General features: G+C 42.0%; 1 protein-coding gene across 6 annotated transcripts in view; it reads left to right on the top strand.

Annotated features, from left to right (window-relative positions):
- Nucleotides 1-25,618, top strand: part of LOC110975008 (potassium voltage-gated channel subfamily A member 1-like) — a 52,845-nt gene that overhangs the window by 677 nt on the left and 26,550 nt on the right. For 5 of the 6 annotated variants that reach the window (XM_087130564.1, XM_087130566.1, XM_087130562.1 and 2 more), the window contains exon 2: nucleotides 349-19,999. In XM_087130564.1, coding sequence (XP_086986690.1) covers nucleotides 446-2,272 — 1,827 coding nt within the window. In that variant the 5' untranslated portion in view covers nucleotides 349-445 and the 3' untranslated portion in view covers nucleotides 2,273-19,999. The remainder of the gene's footprint in view (nucleotides 1-348; nucleotides 20,000-25,618) is intronic. The other variant, XM_087130563.1, reaches the window with a different exon arrangement.

Here is a 25,618-nt window from a genome sequence, read left to right on the forward strand (position 1 = left end):
AACAAGATATACAGTCGAGTCGCACCTCAAAAGGACTGGATGTGTGCAGTGGTTATTCAGCTAAATTAAAATTGAAGAAACTGGGTTTTTCTAATTTCACAACATGGCACCTTTAATTAATCAAAGTGAAATCTCAGTAATGTTCGGACGGGTGGAATCTGGTGATGAAGTTCCTTAAGAATGTGTCTGTCTCTTCATTAAGAGCAGCATTGTGCTCATGAATGGTGGAAAGAAGTGACAAAGAATTTACCTCGCATCAACAGCACCGACACAACTGATTTGGTTTTTAAAGTTTATTAGTCACTTGAATGAGGAGTTCATTGTAATGGAACATTTTTTTCTCCACAGCAGAATTTATATTTAGTGCAAGTGCACACTCTTCATGTTTATCAGCCAAGATTTTGACAGTACGTTGCTCAAATGGTGGTCTCAACGTTAGCCCAGTATGAGCCAAAAGATTGAATTTATAGAACGTTGGGGATTGAATCCATTATGGCAGAGACCTAGGCCATGGTGGAAGAAGATGGACGCTGCTATGGTAGCCGGGGCAGAGCCTTATGGCACTGCAGGTGCCCATGGTGGGCATTATGGGATAGGGCACCAACACGGACCCGGAGTCCGCCCTCCTACCTCCTCGCCTGACTCTGCCCATCAAAATGCCAGCCCCGGCGGCCTCAACCCAACGACAGGGATGTCGAACTGTCGATCGCTTCCACGACTTGTGCTGGACGAGGATGAGGAAAGCGGGGAGGATTCTGGGGATGAGGGTCACGATGGCAGGGACCCCGGCTGGGAGAGAGTGGTCATTAATATCAGCGGCCTACGCTTTGAAACCCACGCCAAAACTTTATGCCAGTTCCCAGAGACGCTCCTTGGTAACCCAGAGAGGCGTTACCGATATTTTGACCCGCTGAGGAATGAGTTCTTCTTTGACCGCAATCGTCCAAGCTTCGACGCAATCTTGTATTACTATCAAAGTGGAGGGCGCCTGCGAAGACCCATCAATGTACCCATGGATGTGTTCACGGAAGAGATCAAGTTCTACGAACTCGGCGAGGAGGCAATGCTGAAGTACAAGGAGGATGAAGGCTTCATACATGAGGAAGAGAAGGAAATACCACAGAACACAATCGCCCAGAAGGTCTGGTCGCTCTTTGAGCATCCAGAGAGCTCCAAGACCGCCCGGGCAATCGCCATCATATCAGTGTCTGTGATCGTAGTTTCTATCGTAACCTTCTGCATGGAGACGATGCCAGAGTTCAGGGGGGAAGAGGAGACAGACGTCACCAAGCCGACGCTGTCACCCTGTGGCGGCATTCTGGCAGCTCATCCGACGACAGCAATGCCCAGCGTCAACGGCACGCACACCACGTGGGAGGAGGAGCTGGCCGCTTACTTCCAGAATCCCTTCTTCATCATAGAGACCTTTTGCATCATCTGGTTCACCACGGAGTTCATCCTCCGCTTCTTGTCCAGTCCCAGCAAGCTGATCTTCCTGAAAAACATCATGAACCTGATTGACGTGATAGCAATACTCCCCTACTTCATACAAGTGGGTACCATAGTGGCTCAGTCCTCGACAGATCGCAACAGCCAAGCAATGTCTTTGGCCATCCTTCGTGTTATCCGCTTGGTACGCGTCTTTAGAATATTCAAATTATCTCGGCACTCTAAGGGGCTACAAATCCTAGGTCGAACTTTAAAGGCGAGCATGAGAGAGCTAGGGCTTTTAATATTTTTCCTGTGTATAGGTGTGGTGTTATTCTCAAGTGCAGTCTATTTCGCGGATGCCGACAGCATTGACGAAAAGGGCCGACCCATATTCAAAAGCATACCTGACGCTTTTTGGTGGGCAGTTGTCACCATGACAACAGTAGGGTATGGTGATATGAAACCGCAGAGCACCGGTGCGAAAATAGTTGGTTCCCTCTGCGCTGTGACAGGCGTGCTAACCATTGCGCTTCCCGTCCCCGTCATTGTATCCAACTTCAATTACTTCTACCATCGCGAGTCGGATACAATGGACACGGGCGAGTATTCTCACGTGCAAAGTTGCCCCTACCTTCCCCCGCCCTCAGCCAAACGCAGCCACAGCGGCAGCTGCAGTCAGAATTCGGTGAACCACATCGTAGAAATGGAGGAAGGGTTGCTGGACCAACAAGGTGCAGTGGTCCCCAAACCTCCCTATAACAACAACATAGACAGGCGCCCCAACAATGTCCATGGCAACTGCATCAACTTGAATGCAGTCAGCATTGAAACAGATGTATGATTACCAGACGTGGTCATGGGTTTTGTTTGTTTGTCACTTTGTTTGTTTCCTAAACATTGCTCTGTTATGTCGGATCACAAGCCTCCTCAGGCTTGTGCCATTTTCATCCTGTTTTGAGGGCATCTACAATAAGTTTCTTTACACGCTGACTGACGCTAACACAGCTTGCAGGTCATAATGATGTTGGCCAGTTGTTTGATAACTTTTTGCCAAGCGGTTTTGGAAGTTGAGTCAAGAGAAAAGTGGCGAGAGCTGTCATGAAGCAAACCCCACTGATGTTGCACCAAGTTACCGCTTGTCATAAAACAGTTACTGTACAGGGTACCTGTACATGTATGTGCATACATGTACAATGTCTCAAAAAATTCAAAATCTAACAAGACTAGATAGTAGACGAATTTGACTTAATAGCTGACCAACATCATTTATTCAACCATGCTTCATATGGGCATCACATCGGGTAAAAATCACATGCCGGGTATCTGCATGTATCATTTTGGTAAAAAATCCCTCCTCTATCCTTCCGAAAACTCTCAAAAGTTATCAGAACAATCCGACTTTGTAGATGTACCGTAGCTGCCTGAATGGAGCAGATGTTTTTATTTCATGTGTACCTCAGCTTCAGGTCCTTTTGTACTTTTCTGTGAAGGAATTTTGTTTTTAAGTGAACATCTTTCTATTTTTGGGGGGGTCTATTTAAGGATTTGTAAGAGAGCATGCCCATTCGTTGTCGTTTCATGTTGTTATTGCCTGTGAATACTTTAAATCCTTCAACAAACAAGCTGGAATTGTTTGTTACCCACATTCTGACTGTCTTTGTTTGGTCTATTTTCCCACGATGTCAGCAAGAGCGCTGCCCGTTTGCCAAATCCTTGGTCTGAATCAAAACCACAGCTCCTCAATTTGTCACGTCCAACTTTACAACAATAGGCCTGTGTCGTTTTCAGGTACATGTGCACAATGACATCTCACATTTTGCCCTTTTGGGAAAAGTGAAAAATAAGTTCACTGAGATATACAATGACAAAGTGGAGGCTTTCCTGGATTTGAATAGAAATCATACTTTTTTATATATCTGACTCGAGATCTGATGTGTCGTTGCACACATGCACACTGCCTGTGCATTTTTATCACCATTTTGTGTACAATCCGCGCCTGTATATCATTTTTAATAAATTGACAACTAGTGCTTTTTATCTGCATACATAATGTCGTCCTTACAGTTCACAGATCACTCTTCTTGTATGTATTCACAATTTCAGGAAATTGATTTTGAAGTTATCAGAAGCAACCTCTGTGCACTTGACATCAATACATACAGGGTAGGGTACCTGTGTGGAACACGTGACAGAACACCCAACTTGTGTATACCCAGGGTTCCGTACCTACATGTAAAAACGTAAAATTTGGGAGGGTGGTTCAAAACACTTGCCACTGGGTACCAACAGCTTAACCCATATTGACAGAATTGAAAAACGGCAGCTTGTGTAAACAGCAACAGTCTGATGTAAATTTCCGAGGTCAACTGAACTTTTGTATGTGTACCTGTGCTTGACCATGTTCACGTACATACATGTACATGTAGCGATAGTGTAATTTTCTTCTTTCAGTTTGACTAACAGAGCCCTGAATTCAGTGAAGTAAAATCAAATCAGTTTAAATCCTACACTCTGCAAGGTCAGTCGGGTCACAAGTTTCCCATCTTTTGGGTGTAGTGCACATGGTCATGGAAGTGCCCCGTAACTGTGTACTGCTGATATAATGTCTTTGTAACGGTACGTGTACATATACAATGTACAGTGTACCTGTACACTGTTGGTACATGTACATGCAAAATACATGATACAGGTGCATTCATGCATCCAACCCCCTTATAGCGGTACCCGCACCTGTACACACAATGTAGAGGTTCTGGTACATGTACAATTATGTGTAAGCAAGTGCACAGAACTATGGATATCCATCGCTGCACGTAAATTCACCAACTAAAACGAGATTGCTTCTCCCCAGAAAATGAGGGTGTGTCCGTTGTGAATGGGTATTGACTACACCATCCTTGAGCTCAAATGGAGAGAAATTGCTGCCATCAATGACTGCCTTACTAGAGAGCACAATTCAATTCCATACCGTAGTTTGACCCTGCCAGGACATTGGCTATATTACCAGTGAACCAGTTGCTCCCAGCGCAGACAATGCATTGCATTTTAAAGAAAAGGGATAACAAAAGGAGGGGAAAGACTGGCTTTTTTTGGTAGGTTTCATTATTCACAGAGACTAAATTGCTTCAGGCATTTGGGCTCACTGGAGTATGGTGTATAGTGTGCACCTGTATTCACATGTTGGCAGTCAACACTGGCTCTATACTGGAACACAAGTGTTTGTCAGGGTTGTTGGTGTGAAAGTGACAAAAAGCAATGATCAGTGGGCCACAGTCCTGTAGACCTCTTTTTAGTCTGGCCTACGGTACCAGTACATGTACATTTACCCACAGACCCTCTGTACCCCTAACAAGAGGTATGGTGACAGACACACCCAGCTCTTAAGTGCATCAATTAGTCAAAGGTGACTGCCCAGACCAGGCTTGAACAACAAAACAGTTTATAAGTTCTGTAGCCTGTCACAGATCAAGCTGGTCAAGGCCATGTCTTTCTTTTTTGTGGAACTGTTCATGCTTAAACTTCTGAGCCAAAGAAGAAAGAAAGTTCTGAACAGTGATACTGAGGGTAAAAAATGGGTTTTGGCTCTCTACTCTGCAAGTTCTGTACATGTATTACACATGCTATGCTAAATTGTTTGAGGAGACGACCGGCTGCCTCTTTTCCTCTGTGGAGGAAAGCAACATGACAGTGTTGTTCTGTCATTAAAGAGGCAGACAGAGCTGTCACGGAAATGAGATTTTTAAGGGGTGTTTTGCTATAGTATGAAGTGAGGCGGAGGAAGTATGGTAGAAAACATCGCCAGTGGCTAAAGCTTTTTCCTGTTGAAAATAATTGACTTTAAACCCTCTGTGCAACAAACTATTGGTACCTACCGGTATTTCAATGGAAAAAAAGGTTTTTTAGCTTGCCAAAAAGTGCAACTTCAAGAAATAAGCCCTGCGCATGTATGTGATACATGTAGAATGACATGTGTAGCAGTTGTAGCACTGAATCTAGGCTTTTTTCATTTGAAAGGGTGGCTGCAATCAATCTTTTTTATTACAAACCTGTAAAATGCACCTTTGTGCCTCGGTAAACCTTATTTTCAACTTTGGTTTCACTATTTCAAAGGAATGCCTTTTTGGTTTTTATGCTATTTATGACAATTTCTATATTCATCAGCAAAACTGTGATGTCATCTCAGGAAGATGCCTCAATATTACATTGGTTTGTACACAGAAAAGTATACGTTTTTGTAGAATTTCCTGGACTAAGATTTCGGTTCTTTGCTGATTTTTTTGTTTTTCATGTGCATAGCAATAAAAATGCATCAATCCCTCTCTCAGAAATGTTTTCAGCTAGTAAAGTCAGGGTTCTCTGTTTGAACAGAAATACCCATTCCCTAGATGACTTCACAGCAACAGCGCCCTCAGCTGTCTGGAAAATATGGATAATTTTGATTGTTAATTAAAAGTGTGCACTTTCAATTCATTTAACCAAATACATGTAGGTGTGCGTCAGACTTTTCGTACGCCGAAGGGAAGTACAAAGATGCAGAAGAAATACGTCGAAGAAAAATTCACCGCCGCTACACTTTAAGGTGAAGTGAGGACAGCCTTGAGTGTTTGCATAATAAGCTCCCATACTCATCACTATGAGCAGTGGAAGATAGAGTAAACAGGCCGAAGAAAAATTGTTTGCTGTTGGTAAACACCATTGGCTGATGAGCTAGTGTGGAATTGTACTGGGCTTAATCAGCAGTCCCTGACATGTAAACACGCAGTCTTATCTGATCTGTGTGGACAAACTGCCAAGTACAGAAATCACTGCATGATTAATGTGTTGTCAAATCCCAACTCTGGCAAATGTTTGGGCCATCCATCCTACAGGAACAATGAGGAGGTGTGACAGTTGAAGACCCGGGCAGGGTTTCACATATGATGCACCTCTGCAATCACTGTAAATCAATATTCACAAGTTGGCCATATTGAATTGAAAGCCAGGTTAACCTTTTTTTTTTTATTTTTGGAACCCAAGAATAAAAATGAAAGCAGTGAAAAAAGTTCATGAAGTTCTCTTAAAAGGATGAATATGTTTTATTACGTCAAATGTTTTAAGTAACATTTAAAAAAAAGGAAAGTGAGGTATGGATTTCAAAATAGTCTGCCACCATCCCATTTAGTGATATAAGATAGAAACCGGAAACAAGATAAAACTGGCTTCCTTGTGAATAAATTCTGTTGCTACATGTACATGTAAGTCTCAGCATAATCACCTCTGGCTGTGACATGTATACATATGTACATGTAGGGGTACATTACAGTGAAATCTGAGACCCATCAGGGGTTGTGGTTTGCAGGGATGGAACTGGAGTGTCAGTTGCTTTAATGATGCAGGGTTCATGATTTGTTCATTAGTTCCATTACGACTGCTAATGAATCAGCGCTGATCAGGACTCAAGTTGGGTTAACGCTTACCCCATGCAGAAAGAATGAACATTCGTCTGTTACCATGGCAATGTATTATTCACAATTTAACCACAACAGTCAGTTTGAGCGCCAAATTTCCCTCAAACCTTGCAAGATTTTCTCCTCTATAGATACTTAAAAGTATGTACATGTACATGCAGCTCTTTAGCAAGAACCCTGTTTTACTCTTCATGAATTTGATTAGGAAGTGAAGTAATTACAATGTAATACAGTATCCGGGAACTGTAATACAATGTGACAACTTGAAGTTCAATAGACTTTTTTGGCTGGTGGTTTCATCTTGAAAAGCACCAGCCTTAAACAAAAGGCATAATTCAGATTGTCTCACATTTGTGAAACCGCGGCGCATACATTGGACCACAGTGAAGAATCTGACATTTCATCCTGATGATGTTTTCAGAAATGTTTCTCGAATTCTGAATTGAATATTACCGGTAGTGATCCACCGAGAGATTTTCCCTGACAGCAAGGCACGAGTTACCACAGAATGCTCTTTCAGCAGTTTCCCCTAAACATTGAGTTGCATTAATTTGCCTTGACCTGTTCTTGCAGTGTTCCTGTTTTTAATTTCTAGTTCATTCATTCATTAAAAGCACTGAGTGGGCTGTGTTGATGCCATTGGCTGTAAAGACTTTGAGATGTCCTCAAAAATGTTACTGTACGTGGAGTCGGCAGTATGAGCAATTTTACCACGCATGTACATGTACATTGTACATGTAGCTCAATGCTATTAGGAAGCTGTACATTATATTGAATGTTGGCAGAACCCTGTATGATCAAGAAAACCCGTAAAGGCTTTTACAGTGCATCTGTCTTAAAAAAAAAGATGTCTTCCTACCGAGTGGTAATTAGTTACCCTCCCAAGATGGAAGGTATTACGCTTCCGATTAGGCGTACATGCAGTGAGTGGATTGCTGACCTGATAAAGAGGATTACATGGAAGCCCATTCATGTCTCCCCCCTTTTTGTTACATTACTACGCAATCGCGGATATAAAAATGACTTTATAATATAAACCAAGGGTGAGACTTGTGGGGATTTTTCCTGAGGTCGGGATTTTTTTAATGAGAAATGGACTGATTTCAGGATTTTTCAGACAATCTCTTTGAAAATGTGGAAAATCCTGAGTTTATCATTGAGGTGTTTGTACATGTACGTGTACTATGGAACGCAAGAAATGAGGAGTTTAATTGGTGCATTCAGGCAGGTCCAATGTACACCGCCCTACGCTGCTGCCCCTTAATTGGTGCATATCACCATTTCCTCAAATTTTGTCCCGGAGAAACACCCACTGTTTCTGACTACTAGTACAACCGGTATTTCACGCACCCATTGAACACATTTGCCAAGACTTACAGCACTCCCTTTTGTGTATGCTTGGGGATATTACATGTATATTTTATGTCCCTCAGTTATAATGAATCTCGGTAATGTTTACAGTGGCAGGTGACAGGGGCAAGTGTTCTCTTCCCGCTAACCTCAGCTAATAACAGCTACAACATAAATGCCTACTGCCAACGAGATGACGGATCCGTTTCACGCATTCACTGCCGACTTCCCTTTGCCACTGAATAGCGCACGGCCGTGGCCATTTTTAAACATGTCCTGTGTGTGCCGAGTCCCACAGAGCAGGATTATTAAATGAGGATGCATGAGTCTTCTCAGCTGTAAACACCCTCTGAATGCAAGCTGCATGATGTTTGTATGGGGGAGGGGGGGGAACTGTCCATTCATCCCCACATCCCGGACATTACTCACTTCACCCTGTGGTGACTACTTAGACCATTGGAATGTTTGCCAAATCAAAACAAACGTGGTAAATTGGTATGTGGTTCACATGTACATGTATTTGAGAAATACCGGTGACATCCCGCCTCTAATTTAAAAAAAGAAAACAGGAGCCGCCATGTATGTAAATTGCATAAATCATGTGCACAATCATGCAGTTTGTGTCAACAAATGTAAAGGTTACTTTAGCCCCTAACCTGTGAGGCCTTTTGCTCTGAATCCTCCTGAATTTTTCAAGACGGGAAAAAGACCATTTGACCTTTTTCGTAGCATAAATATAAGTACAATTTGTGACAGTGGGAACACTGTAGGAAATTGTACTCAGCAGTAAAATTGAAAACACAAAGCGAACAGAAAAGTAAATGCTCAGCGACCATTACACAGCAGCATGTACGGTACGGAGTACAGAAGTTGCCCTAATGCCGTCTTCCAATGGCCGTTTTTTTCCCCAAGGAAGTTTCTCTTCCCTGATCTGCCCCCACCCCACTTTGCCGCAGAAGATGCGTACGTGTACAAAAGTGCAGTGACAGAGGGAACCAACATCAAGCAAATTACCTCCAGGTGTGCCCAGGTGACCTTTGTGTTTTCCTTACCAAATACGAGAAAAGCACACGCACACGCCCCAGCGAAAACTAGCCTTGAAATGGCACGATTTCTCACCTGGCACGGCTAGTCCCCGGGCTGGTGATGCATATGCCCAGTGTCTTCTCTTGTCAATTATTATTATTGACCCTGGTTGCGGCTGACCTTCTCGGACGCTGACCAGGCATAATGAATAATACTCCGCTATTATAAAAGCTCTTGTCACCCTACTGCCCCGCCTAACCTCCAGTTAAAACGAAAGTGTCTCATAATTATAAAAACCGGCCCATCACTGGTTTAAAGAGCGAGCAGGAATGGCTGAGTTACACGTAGCTGCTCTTTTTCTCATCGGGACTCACATTGAATTCAGTTTATTGACCAGCACAAACTAGCCCTCGTCTTTGGCCATGCTGCGGCGCAGAGAGAAATCGATGAAGAGCAGGTTTTATACAGTAATAGTGTTGAAAACAAGTGGGGGATCAGTTACCAATGCACCTGTGCTCTTCTGAGGCATCCGCGCAGTAACTCCGTACACTCACTTGAGGACAGCACCGAAACGCACCAGCAGTTCCAAAGAAGGCAGAACAGCCAAACACGGCTGTGTATCCACCTTTCGCCGGGGTACAAAATCTGTTCTGCTGAACAAGGGAGCTGAGAAGACATGAGAACTCTACTGAAGCGAGAAAAGTTTTGACAATCATGCACATTTTTAAAAGAGGCTTCTTGACGAAACAATGAGCGCCTGCCATACTGTTTTGAAATGAGGGCATGGGTTTCTTCTAGTTGTAACCGTTTTTATTAGAATAAGATAATTTGGTGATTTGCATTAACTGGCATGTTGTATTAATTTGCATAATGTTCCTGTATCTTTATTAATATGTTAGTGCTTGTCCCGCAAGACATTTTTATCTCTCAACATGAGCAAGGTATGAGGAACTTCAACTTCAGAACAGATCTTTCACCTACTGGGGTACCGATAATCAGCATTCATTAATTTAATAAATCAACCATGCTGAATCTTATCAAGGTGGACCTTGCAGATTTTTATGCTCCAAAGCATGTTTTGTTTTTATTTAATCAAATCTACGAATATCCTTGCAGTTTTAAACTGAACCCATGCAAACCGTTTGGAAATGTCTGAACTGAACCCCACCAGCCCCCCAAAATCCTTAACTAATTTCTTCGGTATTTACTAATACATTTCATCAAAAATGCAGGTTAATATCTGAATTTCCCTTATTGCTTGTAGGCGTTTAGTTCTGCCTTATTGCTTTTAACAGCCCTTTTAGCCACTCTGGTTGAATAATTCATTTTTTACGTGAGATGCAAATTCTAACAGGTTCTTATACTGGAAGGCGTTATTCTGTTTGCTTATTGCATAGACATAAAATGGAGGCTGTTGGTGTGGAAAATGCTGGTACATTGTACGTAGGTGTGAACTGAATTTTAAAAGGTATACCGGGTATGAACAGCACCATACTTGAAAGTGATACATAATTACTGACTTCACTTCTTCAAAGGACAGGAATGGTCCATGAAGATACTGTACATGAATTGCAGAAGTTCAGTGTGAAACCGAGTACATTGTGATAAACCGTATTTCTGAACCTTGCACTTGTACTGCTCGTGCATATAAACCAATATACCGGTACTGACTGTATTGAAAATTGTATGATGTACCAGCTCATTAGCCTTGGCCAAAAGGTGTTTGCTGCCAGAATTGTAAGATACATACACTTTGTGTACCGAAATCTTTACACTAAACTTGTTACATTACACAACTGGGTTTGCACATTATATATCGCCTGATGTGTTTGACATTTCGAATTTATGAATATTAATATTGATGTGAGCATATCAGTATGCTGTTAGGGAGATGGGCTCGTGTACCTGGGTAGTTCAATCAATGTGGCACTTTTCACTCAACCCGGTTCAGTGGGCAAACGGTATTTACATGTACATGTGCGGTACCTGCACAGGTATATACATTTGTACAGTAAGTAGCCATGGCTAGCTATGGCCAAAATGCAGGGGGGAAGGGCAGAGGTGGATGGTTCATGTCCGGACCATGCACGGCGGGCCCCTTCCTTGCATTAGCATGATGCATTTATCCTTGAGACATTTCTGTAGGCATACTATGGTACCTGTACATGTATGTACATGTACATGTCGTTTGTTTGCCTGTCCTACGTGGTATGTGACAGGTGTAATTTTATGCCATCTCCTCAGTACCTATGGTACACTGTAGCCTGTACCCTTACAGTGAACGACATACTGCCATGCCCAAATCAGGGACAGCTTCAGGTTTTTTTGCCATTAGCATGCCATAGAGAATAGTTACAGCCATAGCCAAACATGAACATTTTTTACCTACCGGAATATTTACAATGTAGCCATAAACTGCAGCTCCATGTACTGTATTGGCCAAAGTGTGATATCTAGCTAAAATTTTCTTTGCTGCAGCTTTTTTTTTTTTCCTCACCACCTGTTTGTGTGCTGTGTGTGGTTTTTTTTCCCCCCTGATGATTATATGCAGCCTCATCCTTTTTTTGCACCCCAGATGCAGGGCGTGACTGACACTTCGGCCTAGCCGGGTGCTGCGGTTGCAGCATCAAGTGTCAGCTGCCAAGATTGGCTGTCCGATAACCGTCGGAATCAGAGCAGAGATAAATCGTGGTTGGAGGCGTTGGTAAAAGCCTGGCATGAAAGTTTCCTGAAACAGCTGGAAAAAAAAAAAAACAGCTGAATTTGTGTATGCGTACAAGGAGATTTGAATATCTCTCCATCCAATTCTGCATTGTACATCAGCTGGTCATGCATACAGGTGCAAAAACATAATGTACCGTACATGTACATGTCCTTTAACCTCAACATCTACAGCTGCAACATGTGGTACACATTCAGATATCTTCCACTACCTTCTGATCTGTCAAATACATGTACCTGTGCGGTATGCACTCCAGTACATTAATATTTACAAGCACAGTGCTCGTATAATACATGTAAGTGATATTTTTATAACAGAATTAATTGGGTCATTCCATAAGGTTGGGGCATGATTTGTGACGGTGTCCATTTTTCCATGTACGTGGGACAGCTGTGCATGTGAATTCCAAATTATACATCGTGCAAGGCTGAATACAGAGGTGTGTGTAATTTTCACAGAGTAAATTACCTACTCTACAGGTCATGACAGGTGGTAAAAGTTACCCATGTAACAAGGACACCTGTCACAAATTGTGCCCCAACCTAATGGAATGACCTAATTACTAAAAAGTACAAATAAAGTAATTACCTCGCTAGCATTGCTACATGTAGTTGGAGCCATTGTCTGTTTTTTTTAGTTTCACCCGGTTGCAAAGTACAAGTAGGACGGCAGTATAATTTCTTGAACGTAGTGTAGAATCAAAGAGAAGCATTAAATTTTTTTTGTGACCGGATTCACGCTAAATCCAAGTGTCATTGCAAGTTGGTTTGACAAGTTTGTGAAGACAAAAAATTCCTGTATTTTGCTGCAGTGGAAAGAGTATCCTGTAAACATTGTTTGCCTCTAGAATATACATGAACCTTTTATTTGGTGGATTCTATCACATTGCTAACACTAATTTGCAAAGCCTTTAACAGTTTATACAATTTTAATTACTAATTAATATAGTTCATGTAATTAACAAATTACTGATGGCAGTGCAACTAGTGTATGTTGATATTTAGTGTCATGTAACTAAAGAACCCATGCCCAATTCAGTCAGTGACAGTTCAAACGAATTGGATCAAATTCCAAACCTGAACTTTTTCTGATGATTTTCATGCAGAGGGCTCCACTGGCCAGCCAGTTTCAAAGGGTGTAATGAAACTTGTCGAGCCCAGTGAAATGAGTCAGTCAGCAAATGATAAGCAAGCAGAGAGTATGGCAGGACACTGGTACCTCTCAGCCACCATTGAAAGACTCATTCCGATGAGCTACGTGATGATCTTTGTGCCACCCATACAGAGGTACATGTGCAGCCTGTATCCATACAACAGGTGCTTTAGTACATGTACATGTGCTTTGGAAATGTTGGCTCATTCAAACTCATACAAAGCAGACTGCTACTTGACAATGAGGATTCCCATTCTGTCATGGTATTCCCTACACCATGGTCAGGTGCTCCTCTGAAGCAACTTAATTTCGTAGGGGGGGGGGTTATTTTACAAAATAAATACGGTTGGTTTTGTAACGGTATTTTAAAATGGCGCGTACTATGGACAACATGAAGGATGGTCACAGAGGAGTACCTGACTGGAAGGTGCCCGGGTCAAAGGTCAAGAAGCCTCTTTTAATGTAAGAAGGAAAAGATATTAAAGAGCCCAGTTGTAGCCCAGTCTTAGCTGCCGTTGCCATGGTGATTTTTTCATGACGGCCATCATGGATTATCCTCTCCCATAGAGAGAGTGGATTGAAATCACATTATGACCTCTTTGTTCCCGATACCCGTACGTACTCAAAATGCTAAGGTTCTAAATGTCAGATGTACACGTACAGGTGCCAACACATGTACAGAGTCTGTCCTGGGAACAGAATTGCAGAAAACGAGTAAAGGTCGGAAAGTCTGTGCGAAATGTTCAACATGGACTCTCCTGAAACATGAACAAACCACCTGGCATATATTGTAACATTCAGATATTGCTGGGGTATTTCTGTATTAACTGTGTAACATTCCTGTAATGGCTACAGTGCCAGTAGCGTCCTACTGTATTTGGAGTTTATACACGTACATGTAGGCCCACACAATACTTACCGGTACGGTGTGTTTACATGTACTGTGGGTTTTTTTTTTTTTGTGTACTTCATTTTTAGGTAATGTGATTTGGCTTGAATGAGAGCATGCATACCAATATTACAAAGGATATCTCTAAATGTAACTTCTGAAATTAGGTGGAGAGAGGATTGAAAGATATGCTTTTTTTTTTTCAAATGTCCCAACTCTGCTGGGCCTAATCAAATAAAATTGTCTACACCAGACATATGCTAGTACCATCTCTGCATGAGCTGAGGAATTTCAAAATCACCTTTGAACTCCGGGAAGACCTTGTTGCTGTCTCTTATTGTGAAAGTTACAAAAAACAGTGATGTTGAAAGGACCTGACTGTTACTTGTACGTGGTATTCAAAGCTTCTCAGGTCCAAGAACGTCTGATAATATTAACTTCTTTGCCTGAAATGTTGGATGTGAAAGGGATCTAATGAACAATGTTTGATAGATCAGCATCATTCATTACCCTGGAGCTATCGAACCAAATGGATTAACTCTGAGGAGCTGGGCTTTGAGCCTCATTCATCAAGACCACCTAAATGTAGCAGAGGCCTCATCTACCAATTGAGACTCAGGAGGACCTCTCAGGGAACCTGCTGTAACCAGTGTCTCCTCGCAATCGGAGTACCCAGGAGCCAAATGAAATGTTAAACAGGAAAAAATATTCACAGGCCGAGTAGATGAGGAGGCCTAAACCTGTACATGTCCTTCATGTTTTCTGTTTGCATCAGCGTATGAATCTGCGAGACATGACAGTCATTAAGGCAAGACGATGCGGTCCGCACGTCACCTCCATCTCCAGCTTCAGGACATTTATCACCCTCCCTATGTCTCTGAACAAAACGGGCCTCTTGGCCGGCTAGATTGGAACGAGCTTGATTAATGCCTGTGTATTACTCACTGGAACACAGGACTAATGACTTGTAACATAATTTACAATCCCAGGTGAGAGGCACGTGCATTATTTATCTGCAAACCCTCAAATTTGATAGAACCAAGCCTGTTTCAAGTTTTGAGGGCGTGTCATTGAAAATTTACGGCAAGCACTACTGAGGATGAAATGATTTCTTGCAGAAACCAGAATTCCAACAGACGTGCTGGCTTCTACTCATGTACATACATGCATTACTATCAATATTTACAATGTACTCGCACAGGTGTACAGAGACATACATGTATTCTCGTCCACAACTGGACAAGTCCCTTTCCCAAAGAGAACTATAGAGTATTACATGGGTAAAGCACCAGATGAATCAGTCATAAATACTGATTAAAAACGAAGAGAGGAAGTCAGCTACCGTGACTTACTTAGAAATACGCACAATTTGAGGTTTCCTAGTATCAAGGAATATAACAATAATTATGAGGACGGATTTAATGTAATTAAACTAAACCTTGCCTTGAAACGATTTACATGTATGTTTGTCTTGGTATTTTAGTAAATTGAGGTTTGGTAAGGGTGTCGCCTGTCACTGGGTTTGAAACGCACGTTGGTGTCTTCACACTTCTAGTAGAGGAATTTTGATGTCAGCCTTATTTGACCAGCCCCGTTATCATCTCGACGATGTCACACCTTCAAACAAGTGCTCTTTTTTTAATCATATGAGCTGAATGTCGGGACTTCATCGGTTGATGTGCATAGTAAGTATCCCCACCAGAGATGTTTTATGGTGGGGATGTTGCGACTGCTAACTGTGTGTACACGCTCGAATCGGCCACGCAACGGAAGAGATCAGAGCAACACTGACAAGAACGTCACTGAGCGGCGAAGGTTATACCCGCCAAGGTGTCGGATGTGTGTTGGCACATTACATTCTCATTCCCAGGGCGACGTCCTAAGCCTCATTGGCAATGCAGAACTGTGTAACCTCATCCCTTGAGGTGGGCCAAGGTTTTGTACTTGGGAAGGAATATGAGCGTACATATTACCGGCAGTGGGAATCGCAACTGACTCGGCAAAGCAGTTGTCATGCATCAGTTGTTATCTGGACAAGTTAAAATTGTGTGCATATCTTTCATGAATCTTCTCTCTACTAGCATTTTTTGGTGGAAAGATACCGGTATATCGGTCCAAAAGACGTATTAGGCACAAGAAAAACGCAGACTCGCCTCAGAATAAAATAGACAACGTACCTTTATGTTCAGCATGCACAATACTGTTCCTTTTTTTTTTAATTCATGATACCCCTGTCCCTCTGGTATCCATCCGCTCTAACAGTGAAACAGCCTATCAGACTTTGCACAGGAACCAGCTAATTACCTATTGAATAAACCTCACCACTGGGTTGCCAGGGGGCAAGAAGTAAATGAAGAAATCATTTTGTTAGTAGAACCATCACACAGCAGTTGAGTCTTTGCTCATCTTACACGCCACAGCAGGATACCAGGTTAGTTTAGATAACTTTGATAATTGCGGTGGATGGGCTGGATATTTTGCATTCCATCTGACGCTATTAGTCCACTGATGACTTCTGGCGTGATAGGGAGGCTGATTAATAACGACCCAGACAATACAGATTCATGTCTGAAATTACCCCCGGCCATGCTGAGAGAAGATCTTTTCTGTAAAGTTGACCAAGAGAAAGCTGGATTTTATTCCGTAAATAATGAGTAATCTTTAAAGGCACATTTCTTTTGCTTTAACAAGGCTGTTTTAGTTTTAAAAAAAACTAGTTACCCTGTACCGTAACTCATCCTGAGTTTGACCTGATAGTGAGTCCAACAATCCTCCTCTACTGGTTTGGTGGCAGCAACACCCCATACAGTAATTCTCTGTTATCAAAATGGCAGAAATGGACAGTAGCATGTCTGTGTGTATTCCATCACTGTCACACCAGAGCAAATGACCTTGTTGCCTGAAACTTGGAACATGGTAATAGCATTTACCAAATTCCAGTTAAAGTGTTGGCAGCACATCCTCAAGCGGCTCTTTTTTAACTCCAGCCCACCGCTTCTAGAATGGCTTTTTCAGTGGTGGCAGAATGATGACTGGGATTCTTCAGATTTATGTTGAAGCGGAGGGATTTTGTCATCAACCCAGTTCAACCAAGTGACAGTTATTCAGTTTTACAATGTACCTGTACATGGATGTTCTTGAGACAGCCAAAATCTGTACATGTAATTGGTGTAAGCATGCAAAAACACCAAGATTCACACATTTTGGGTGGGATAAAAGCCCATTAAATCAATCCAGCTCACACTGATGGACAGTCACAAAACCAGTGACAGAATGATCTCGAAGCATGACTGTCAGAAATACCAGTAGGCAGCACGCCAGTCTCTGTGACAGCTGTGTTGTTCACAAACGTGAACCTATTTTGATTTCTTTCAAATGCCAACTGATGCCATCAAATTGCCTCAGCGGATCCAAAATTGGCTGCTCTCTGCTCTCTAGTCAAGCCCAATCATCGACTGATAACCATCTCCCTACGTCTCCAGTAGGGTATGTCTTGGGCGGTTTTCCAATACTCAACTTCGGCTCCATCTCAGGCTTCAACTGTTTTTTCACTAGCTAACATTGAAGCTGTAAGCGCAGTAATTAGTCTAATAGTGCCACAAAACATCAAATAAGATGCAAGAGAGCCAGAAATTACAGTAATCCAATTTAATTTAAACGCTTCAGGCCCACAATCGGGGATTGGTTTTTGGGAACAAAGCCTGAGACGGAGCCCAAGTCGAGTATTGGAAAAGGGCCTTAATGTTAACCTCAAGAAAGTAAAGTGTTACCGGTTGATGTACATGCACTGTAGTATGGGCACATAATGTCAGATACATTCAGCCAATAATCGCTGAGAATTCAGTGGATCCAGATTTGCATGTGTAGCACTTTTGCAAGATTATACCTACAGTCAGTGGATTTGTGGATCTACGCAATACTGAGAACCCGTCTCGATGGCTGATGTCATCTAGCGTTTCAGAACGATGATGTTCTGTGCACTCTCTTCAGTGCTATCCAATCCTGTAATCTAAATGCCATATGGCAGAGTTTTCCACTCGTTAATTATTCCACCTCCATTGCCAAAGGGTCTAGTTTATTTTTGTGCTATTCAAGAGAGGTTTATAGCCAATACGGCATGTAGTTACAGTTGGATTCAAACCGTTGTCCACTGGATCACAGTCCAAGTGTTTTACCAACTGCTCAAACCAACTACACCTGTACATGTAGAACCATGGGTGAACCTGTCAAATAATGATCTACCAAGACGAATGCAGTATTACATTATAATTGTATTATTTGAAATGTATACTGTGCGAGTATGTACATGTGCGGTACTTGTTCAAGAAATTACATGTAGATATTTTAAAAATTAATTTCAGCAATTTTACTTCATCTCTGTTGGCATCCCCAAATACCTTACAGTTCCTATTACAGTTGATCAACATTTGAAAGAGATAATCTTTTCAATGAAATATGCCACTTTTCTGTTAAAATTTGCCCAATTTCGGTATAATATTTACATTGGAACACCCCCCCCTGTTGTTTGAAAATTGCTGGAAAATTTTTGTATCCATAAAAAGGCGGTGCTTTCCCAGGTTCAGTTCTGTGCAAGGTATTGTTTCTCATGCATGGTGGTTATGAACCTCAGAGAACCGAGAGTTCATTCTTTTGGATGAATAAGATGTAATGGCCGCACAGGGCTAACTTGTGACTGCGCTCTGTGAGGTGCTGAACAAACACCTTGTACAAAACACCGTCAGGGAATGCGCTGTAAAGGTGACTATTCTTTTAGTATGCGATGTACATGTACTTGGTTATTACCATCTGTCAGGACTAACTAGAGGACATATGTACTCTATGGCACCCACTTGAAACCGCTTTCAAGATCATCAGATATCAGTATGTGGATTAGTAATCACCATGCACGTTTCACCAATTTTCCCAGCAGCCACATTTTTGCCTTCTCCGTATGATTTGTCATGACGGATTTACTTGGTTGCCTTCACTGCTTGTGGCAGTGCTGTGTTTTGAGATTATTTCCTCTATGTGGGATTTGCTATCACGTCTTCAGACATCTAGACAGCTTGAGAACAAAATTTGGGTGCATTGTTGTCAACCTGTTGCAACCAGTATGTGGAACTGTGTCTAATGTTGCCTTATTGTCAAAGCTGTTTAGCTGCTTCACTGCATTTCCAGAGTAATACAATAACAGAGAAAGTGTTTCTACAGAATGTGCAGATCCTCCCCAAGAAAAAAAGCCGGATCCTTTTCTTCATTCTGCTGTTGGACGTCGTTCCTTGGAGGAGCTTCCCCCCCCCCTCTATTTCTCCGTTTCTCCACAACCACTTGGATTGTACCGTACGGCGGTAACCATCACCCACGCCTGAAATTGCATCTTTTTCATCCTGATTCCACTACCCATCATTGTGTGCCCTGACCAAGGAGAGCCGTCTCAAATCACCGTTACCATAGGAACTCGATCGTAGAGCAAAGTGCGTCTTCCCAGACCCTCTGAATTATCATCAGTTGGGAAATCTGCTCATGGGATCTTCCGTGGCATCTTGGATTTATAATGCCTGATCCAGGATTCATATGAAGCAGTCAGCCAGTGAGGCGACGTGGTCCTCGTGGATTTCTAGACTCAGACATCCCTCCCAGCAGCCCCCGTCTACTCGGAGAAACTTCATTCTGCCTGTTTATTAACTCATGAGCATCTCATGAATTATTCAAATCCATTGGTAGTGGGCTCCTGCATGGTAATGTTCTTCACCAATTTGTGATTATTTGAGGGTACTTGAGAGCTGAGTGACACTTCAGACAAGAGCTGTCTACTCGTTAGACAAATATCGAGGAAAATGTGGCTTGGGATCAAAGACCATCGTCTCTCACCACAGCCGACATCTCTAAATGGAGGAAATTTGTTGGAAAAAATGTCAGCCTTACCTCAGGAGACATTAAATGTTGTTCCTTGGAGTTGCAAAGGAGCAAATCTCAGAGAAGGTAAGAGAAAGATTTCTGGATGTGTTTCCAATTTTGTAAATTGATTCGGAATAGTTTTGTGGTTTTTGCCTTTAAAACATGACACTCTAACATTGAAAATGAAATGGAAAAAATGCATTACTTGAACTGCATGCTGAAAGTTTTTTTTTTTTTGGTGGTGGTGGGGGGGGACAGGGGAGTGATGCATGACTACATACATGTACATGTACAGTTTACACCTGTACATTGTACACATGAGTACACATGTACATGTAGCATGTTGGTTATGGGCTCTGGTCAGGCTCTGCAATGGTCCTGGTGGTCAAGCAAACACATGTAGAGCATACCCTAAGTACACCTGCAGGCAGCAGGACGCAAGCAGATGGCCTGCACTTAACTGGCTGACCATTACTCATTCCAGGAATAGCAAGGCATTAACAAACCCTAATGGATATGACCACTATCATTCTTACATCTAATGGACATCCTATTACCATTGAAAGTGTGGGGTGAAATTCACAGGGATTGACAACAGAGGCTCTAGAAGCATTAAACCAATCAGAATCGAACCTGACGTTGTTGATCTGTTGTCATCATGTTTAATGAATTCTGAGTTTTTAATCATGAATGCTTAAATTTAAAGGTGTAACACAACTTTTGCAACCACTAAATGTACCAACAAATGTTACATGTATGCAGTACTGTTTCTTTTCATGTGTGCATGTCTTCAGTTGGAGACACTGTACGAACGGGATGTTCTGTGAATTTTTAACATGTTGGTGTGTGGGTTGTTCGAATCTGAGCCCTTTCAATAGTACATGAACTTGCGGATGTCACTTAGAAAAGAAATCTTTGCATTCTCGGAGTTCAGTTTAATTTGAGCATTTGTTTTATATGTTGGCAACAAGTCTTCCTGATCCGAAGTACATGTATACCGGTACATATTAAGCTGGGCTAGTGAACATGGGGGTGGTCGCTCCTACAGTTCATCAGCTGACTACTCATCTCCCATCAAGAGTCCTCGAAGCTCTAACCAAAGCAAAGAGAAAGGACACGGGGCTTAAAGTCTAATGCCCACTCCTATGTAGAACGTGCTCGTATGTGCATGCTGTATCAGAGAGCGTGTGAAACATCCTTGGAATTCGGAGCAGCCCTGGTGGGGACCGGGCATATTCTGGTTTTGATTTACAACGCACATGTACGCCGGTGGTGTGGGGTACCGGTTTTGTTTTTCTTCTCCTCCTGCGCAATCGGCTGTTGCAGCATGGGGTGTTGGGTATCTGCGCTTGATACCTGCTGTACATGCAGGGGTATACATTCGTTGACATTTGAAACCCTCCCCCCCCCCAAGAAAAGAAATAAAAACTTGGAGTCAAAGTCACCAGTAGGGCTTGACGCTATGTACAGTGTACATGTACAGTAATTTGGGTGTATTTTTTCATCCCGCCCCCCAAAAAAGTTGATGTAACGAAGAAGTGACCTCGATAAGAATTGATCCCAATGCCGTCACAGCCCAGTACACTGTACATGTACATATATGCATCTAGCATGCATTGGTATACAAGTACACAATATACCTGTACCTGTACGTAATTCCAGTGCTGTTCGCCAAAAATTACTGCATAACCCAAGGCAAAACAGTGGTGCACTGTTACTAACATGTACAAGGTTGGTTTATTTACAATTTGGGACAGCTACCGCTTCCAGTATGCTCGCAAGCAATTTCGAAAAATACACGTTTTGGGGACCAAACCTGTTCTGGACAAATTTTGTCCCCACTTCTTGGTCTTGAATTAATTTCCTAACAAAACTTCAAAAGCAACTGTCGCCTTGGTGCAGTTTTGGCGTGGGCCTAATAGGCCGTTTTCGCGGCGGCCCCAATTTCAGTCTTTTCCCCAACGTAGTGAATTTATTTGAAAACCTTAAATTCAAAGAACCAGATTATATTCTACAATTTCAGTCCGACCCCCCCCCAAATCACCTGGTACCATCCCATTACCGTGAATACGGGTTTCCAAATTATACTGTACGTTCAGGAATACGACTGAAATTGGGGACGACGCTAATATGGTTTATTGCCAGTACATGTAGTTTGAGGAGATCGTAAATGTGTACACTCATACCATGAGAGGTCTTCAATCTGCATACATGTACATGGATGGACCGGTATCTTAGTTTGAATTGTATCAGTCAAGATGTATTTTTAGATTGAGATTTGAGAATATTTGTGGGCTTCCTTTCCTGTGTGTGCTTGTTCCCAAAATAGACCTGCAATTGTCCTCAAAGGAACTACACGTACATGTACATGTGCCAGTTCATATGTAATGCGGTACATTACCAGTGCATAAAAAGCACCTGAGCACACACTAGCCGTCTTGAGTCAACAAGGTTCAGTGTCCTGCTCCTTTTGGCCTCCATATTCAGCCATTATGTGGACACTTTTCACGATTGAAAGCTTAAATGGTGTCTGGTGTTGAGGCGCCAGGGATGCAATGTGTCTGTTGCTTGCTTCACCTACATGTACATGTTCCAGTACCTGTCCAGTCCTATTCGTGGATGTGGCGTCACAAACGGCTCTATTAAAGCTTATAGTGTTTGCAGTATTTTGAGGATACTTTTTGTTTGGCGGTTGTTTCTTTAGAGCGATTTGATGCATTAGTTAGGCCAACATGTACATGTACGTAGACATGCCAAGGTGCCTCACACAATAAACATGCAAATGCAAGACACTGGTGAAAGTTCAACGTCATTATAGTGACGACTACAGGTATTTTTATTATAGACTGGGGAGAAATCAATATCCAGAATCCAACCATACATGTACTTATTAAAATTTTCCGATTAGTACACATAAAAGACAATACAGACACTTGACTAGGACAATACCAGTGCACCACATTTGTACATGTACAGTGTACATGTACATGAACGGTATATTCACGCATGGAGATAGGAATGATTCATGTACATGCCAGTTGACAAACAATGATTATTCAACTAGATCGATTCATTCGATCGATTCTGTTTGCAGGTTGACAAAATGTATTTACACTACACTTGAAAGCTAATCTCAAAAGGGGGAAAATTTGCACACTTTTTCTCATCCTGGAAAATGGATATTCATTTCACAAATTGTGAAAACAAGTTCCCTCTAGTGGGAAAAATTGTCACACCTTCTTCTGCTCTGTATAAAGGGAAATTCACAGCTTATTTCACAAGTGGGAACATCTTCACATCTTTTTACACCAGTGGGAAAAATGTTCACACCTTTTTACACAAGTGGGAAAAAAAGTTGACAGCTTTTTTTTTTCATGAGTGGGGAAACTTTCACAAGTGGGAAAAAAGTTGACAGCTTTTTTTTCACGAGTGGGGAAATTCGCCTGTGAATGTGAATTACTCTCACGGTTTGTCCCAGTCATTTTTGCGGGGTTACATGTACATGTAAGCTTCAATTGCAGCGTCCACTGTACCACGCAGTGCAGATTTCATGCGTATAGACACTTACACACATGCATGTTAGAACATTAATAAATGTCTGGATTGCAAATTACATTTAACTGCATGCACTTTTCTTTGAGAGTTACAATGTACACTAGGTTCAGAGAATACTCGTGTACATGTACAATGCAGTGAATACCGGTTCATAAAAACCACAAAAGCAAGATATGGAAAATTAAAAATGAATTAATAACAATGCATAGACACAGGAGGTAGATCAATACAAATCAATACATAGCAACCATGGAGCACCAGTGATGCCTTTTCGCTTGTAAAGTTTATGATAATCGTATTATTCAGACGAGATATTGATTGGATTTTTAAATAGGGAGAAAGATGGGCTGGATGCAAGGTTGATATGCATTATTGAGTGATACAGATCAGGTCCATGGTCGTGCTGTAAATGCACGTGTACCAACTGTACACGATGTGTTTGGGCAGGTACGGTACGGTACGTCACGCTCTGCAGTCGTACACACTTGCACTTGTGATGGGCTTATTTTGTGACGACAGCACTGGCATGTGTGGCCAGACAGAGATGACGCAAGTGGGATGCTTCATGGCGCGCCATTTGCTTGAGCTGCCGACAGTTTAGGGGAATGTGCCTCTGCAGTATTGACATTGGCCATTGATATATTGTGTCATCCTGCTTGTCTCTGTTGCAGATACTCCTTGTGGAACGCGACAATACTAACTACATGTAGTACAAGTTGTCTCACTTTATACAGAACCCTATGTACTGTATGCTATGTGTGTGCATGTATGGTGCATGTACCAGTGCTGTCCAGGGGTGAGAGAATTCAGTGTTTTAACTGATTTCAGCTTTTTTTGGTTTGGATGTTGATCCTGTATTTCAGCTTTTTGCTGCTACATGTTCATGTAGTACCCGGTAGCTGTTTGTAGCTTGAAGTTTAAGTGGCCACTTACACCCCTGATTGTACATAAATGTACAAGCACATTAATGGACACATTGTATGTAATAATTATGTAGCCCTTCAAAACTAAATATCATTGTCATTTCACATACTGGTAAATGTATTTTATATGTATCCACAAAGTACACAAATGCACCGAACATTGTATTTTTCTCGACAGAAATTTTATGTGTCTATCTCCCAGTTTCATAGTTTAATGACCAAAAGTCATGTGTTGGAGCTTTTTCTTTTTGGTTGACGGGACGGGTTACAATGTAGGTTCATTTTGACCGAGATAAAATATGTCCCACCTTATGAAACTACAGGGTTTTTTTTTCAGTGCTCTACCGGGGTACCAGTGTACAAAAGTGGGGGACTTTCAACTCGGAGGGATGCTTCTGATCACCAAACCTTTTAAAAAACAAAACAAATCCGTCATGCCATAATTTCACAATTAATATGAAAAACCCAGCGCTACACAATAACCCACATTTCCATCAAAAAGCACAATTCACACGTACATGTATTAAGCACACAACATAGGATTTTAGTGACTTGATGATATCTCTACAACTTAGGGGTTGTCCCAAGTTTTCAACAGAGTACTGTTTTTCAAGGCCCCCCTCCCCCAAATGTGACTTGCTCTGGAAAAAAGGTTTATTAAGGTGTAATGGCCCATTCTACATGTACGTGCCGAGGGTAGAAATATTTCGAAATATTTTGAGGCCAGTTGGTTGACCAGAAAGCCTCTCTTGCTAAGAAAATAATAATAATAATAATAATTTATTCATTTATAAAGCGCAAATCTCATATAGATATGTTCAAAAGACAATGAATACATTTAAACATGGTTGAGCCGATGGCATACAAGGGCACCTCGGGCAGCCGCCAAACGACCCACATTCAGCAACATCAGTAAAGGGGAGACAGTACGAAGCAGTTACAGTTTTAGAGATGGGAGGAAAACCCACGGAATCAGGTAGGGACTGAAAACCCAATCCACATGTGGACCGGGCCGGGAATTGAACCCGGGACCACAGAGGTGGAAGGCGAAGAAAGAACTACCTTGCCAACCCGACTGTCCGAAAAACAAGAGAGTGTCTAATTTAGGTTTAATGTTTCTGTTCGTTATGTTTAAAGGGCATTATCTCAAAAGCATGTGTGATAAAATGAAATTATATGAATATGCAAACGGCAAATAACTCCATAATGCAAAACCCCACTGGGA

This window comes from Acanthaster planci, linkage group LG20 (assembly GCF_054643075.1).
Source record: "Acanthaster planci isolate LZ-2023a linkage group LG20, COTS_SCS, whole genome shotgun sequence".
Taxonomy (NCBI): Eukaryota; Metazoa; Echinodermata; class Asteroidea; order Valvatida; family Acanthasteridae; genus Acanthaster; species Acanthaster planci.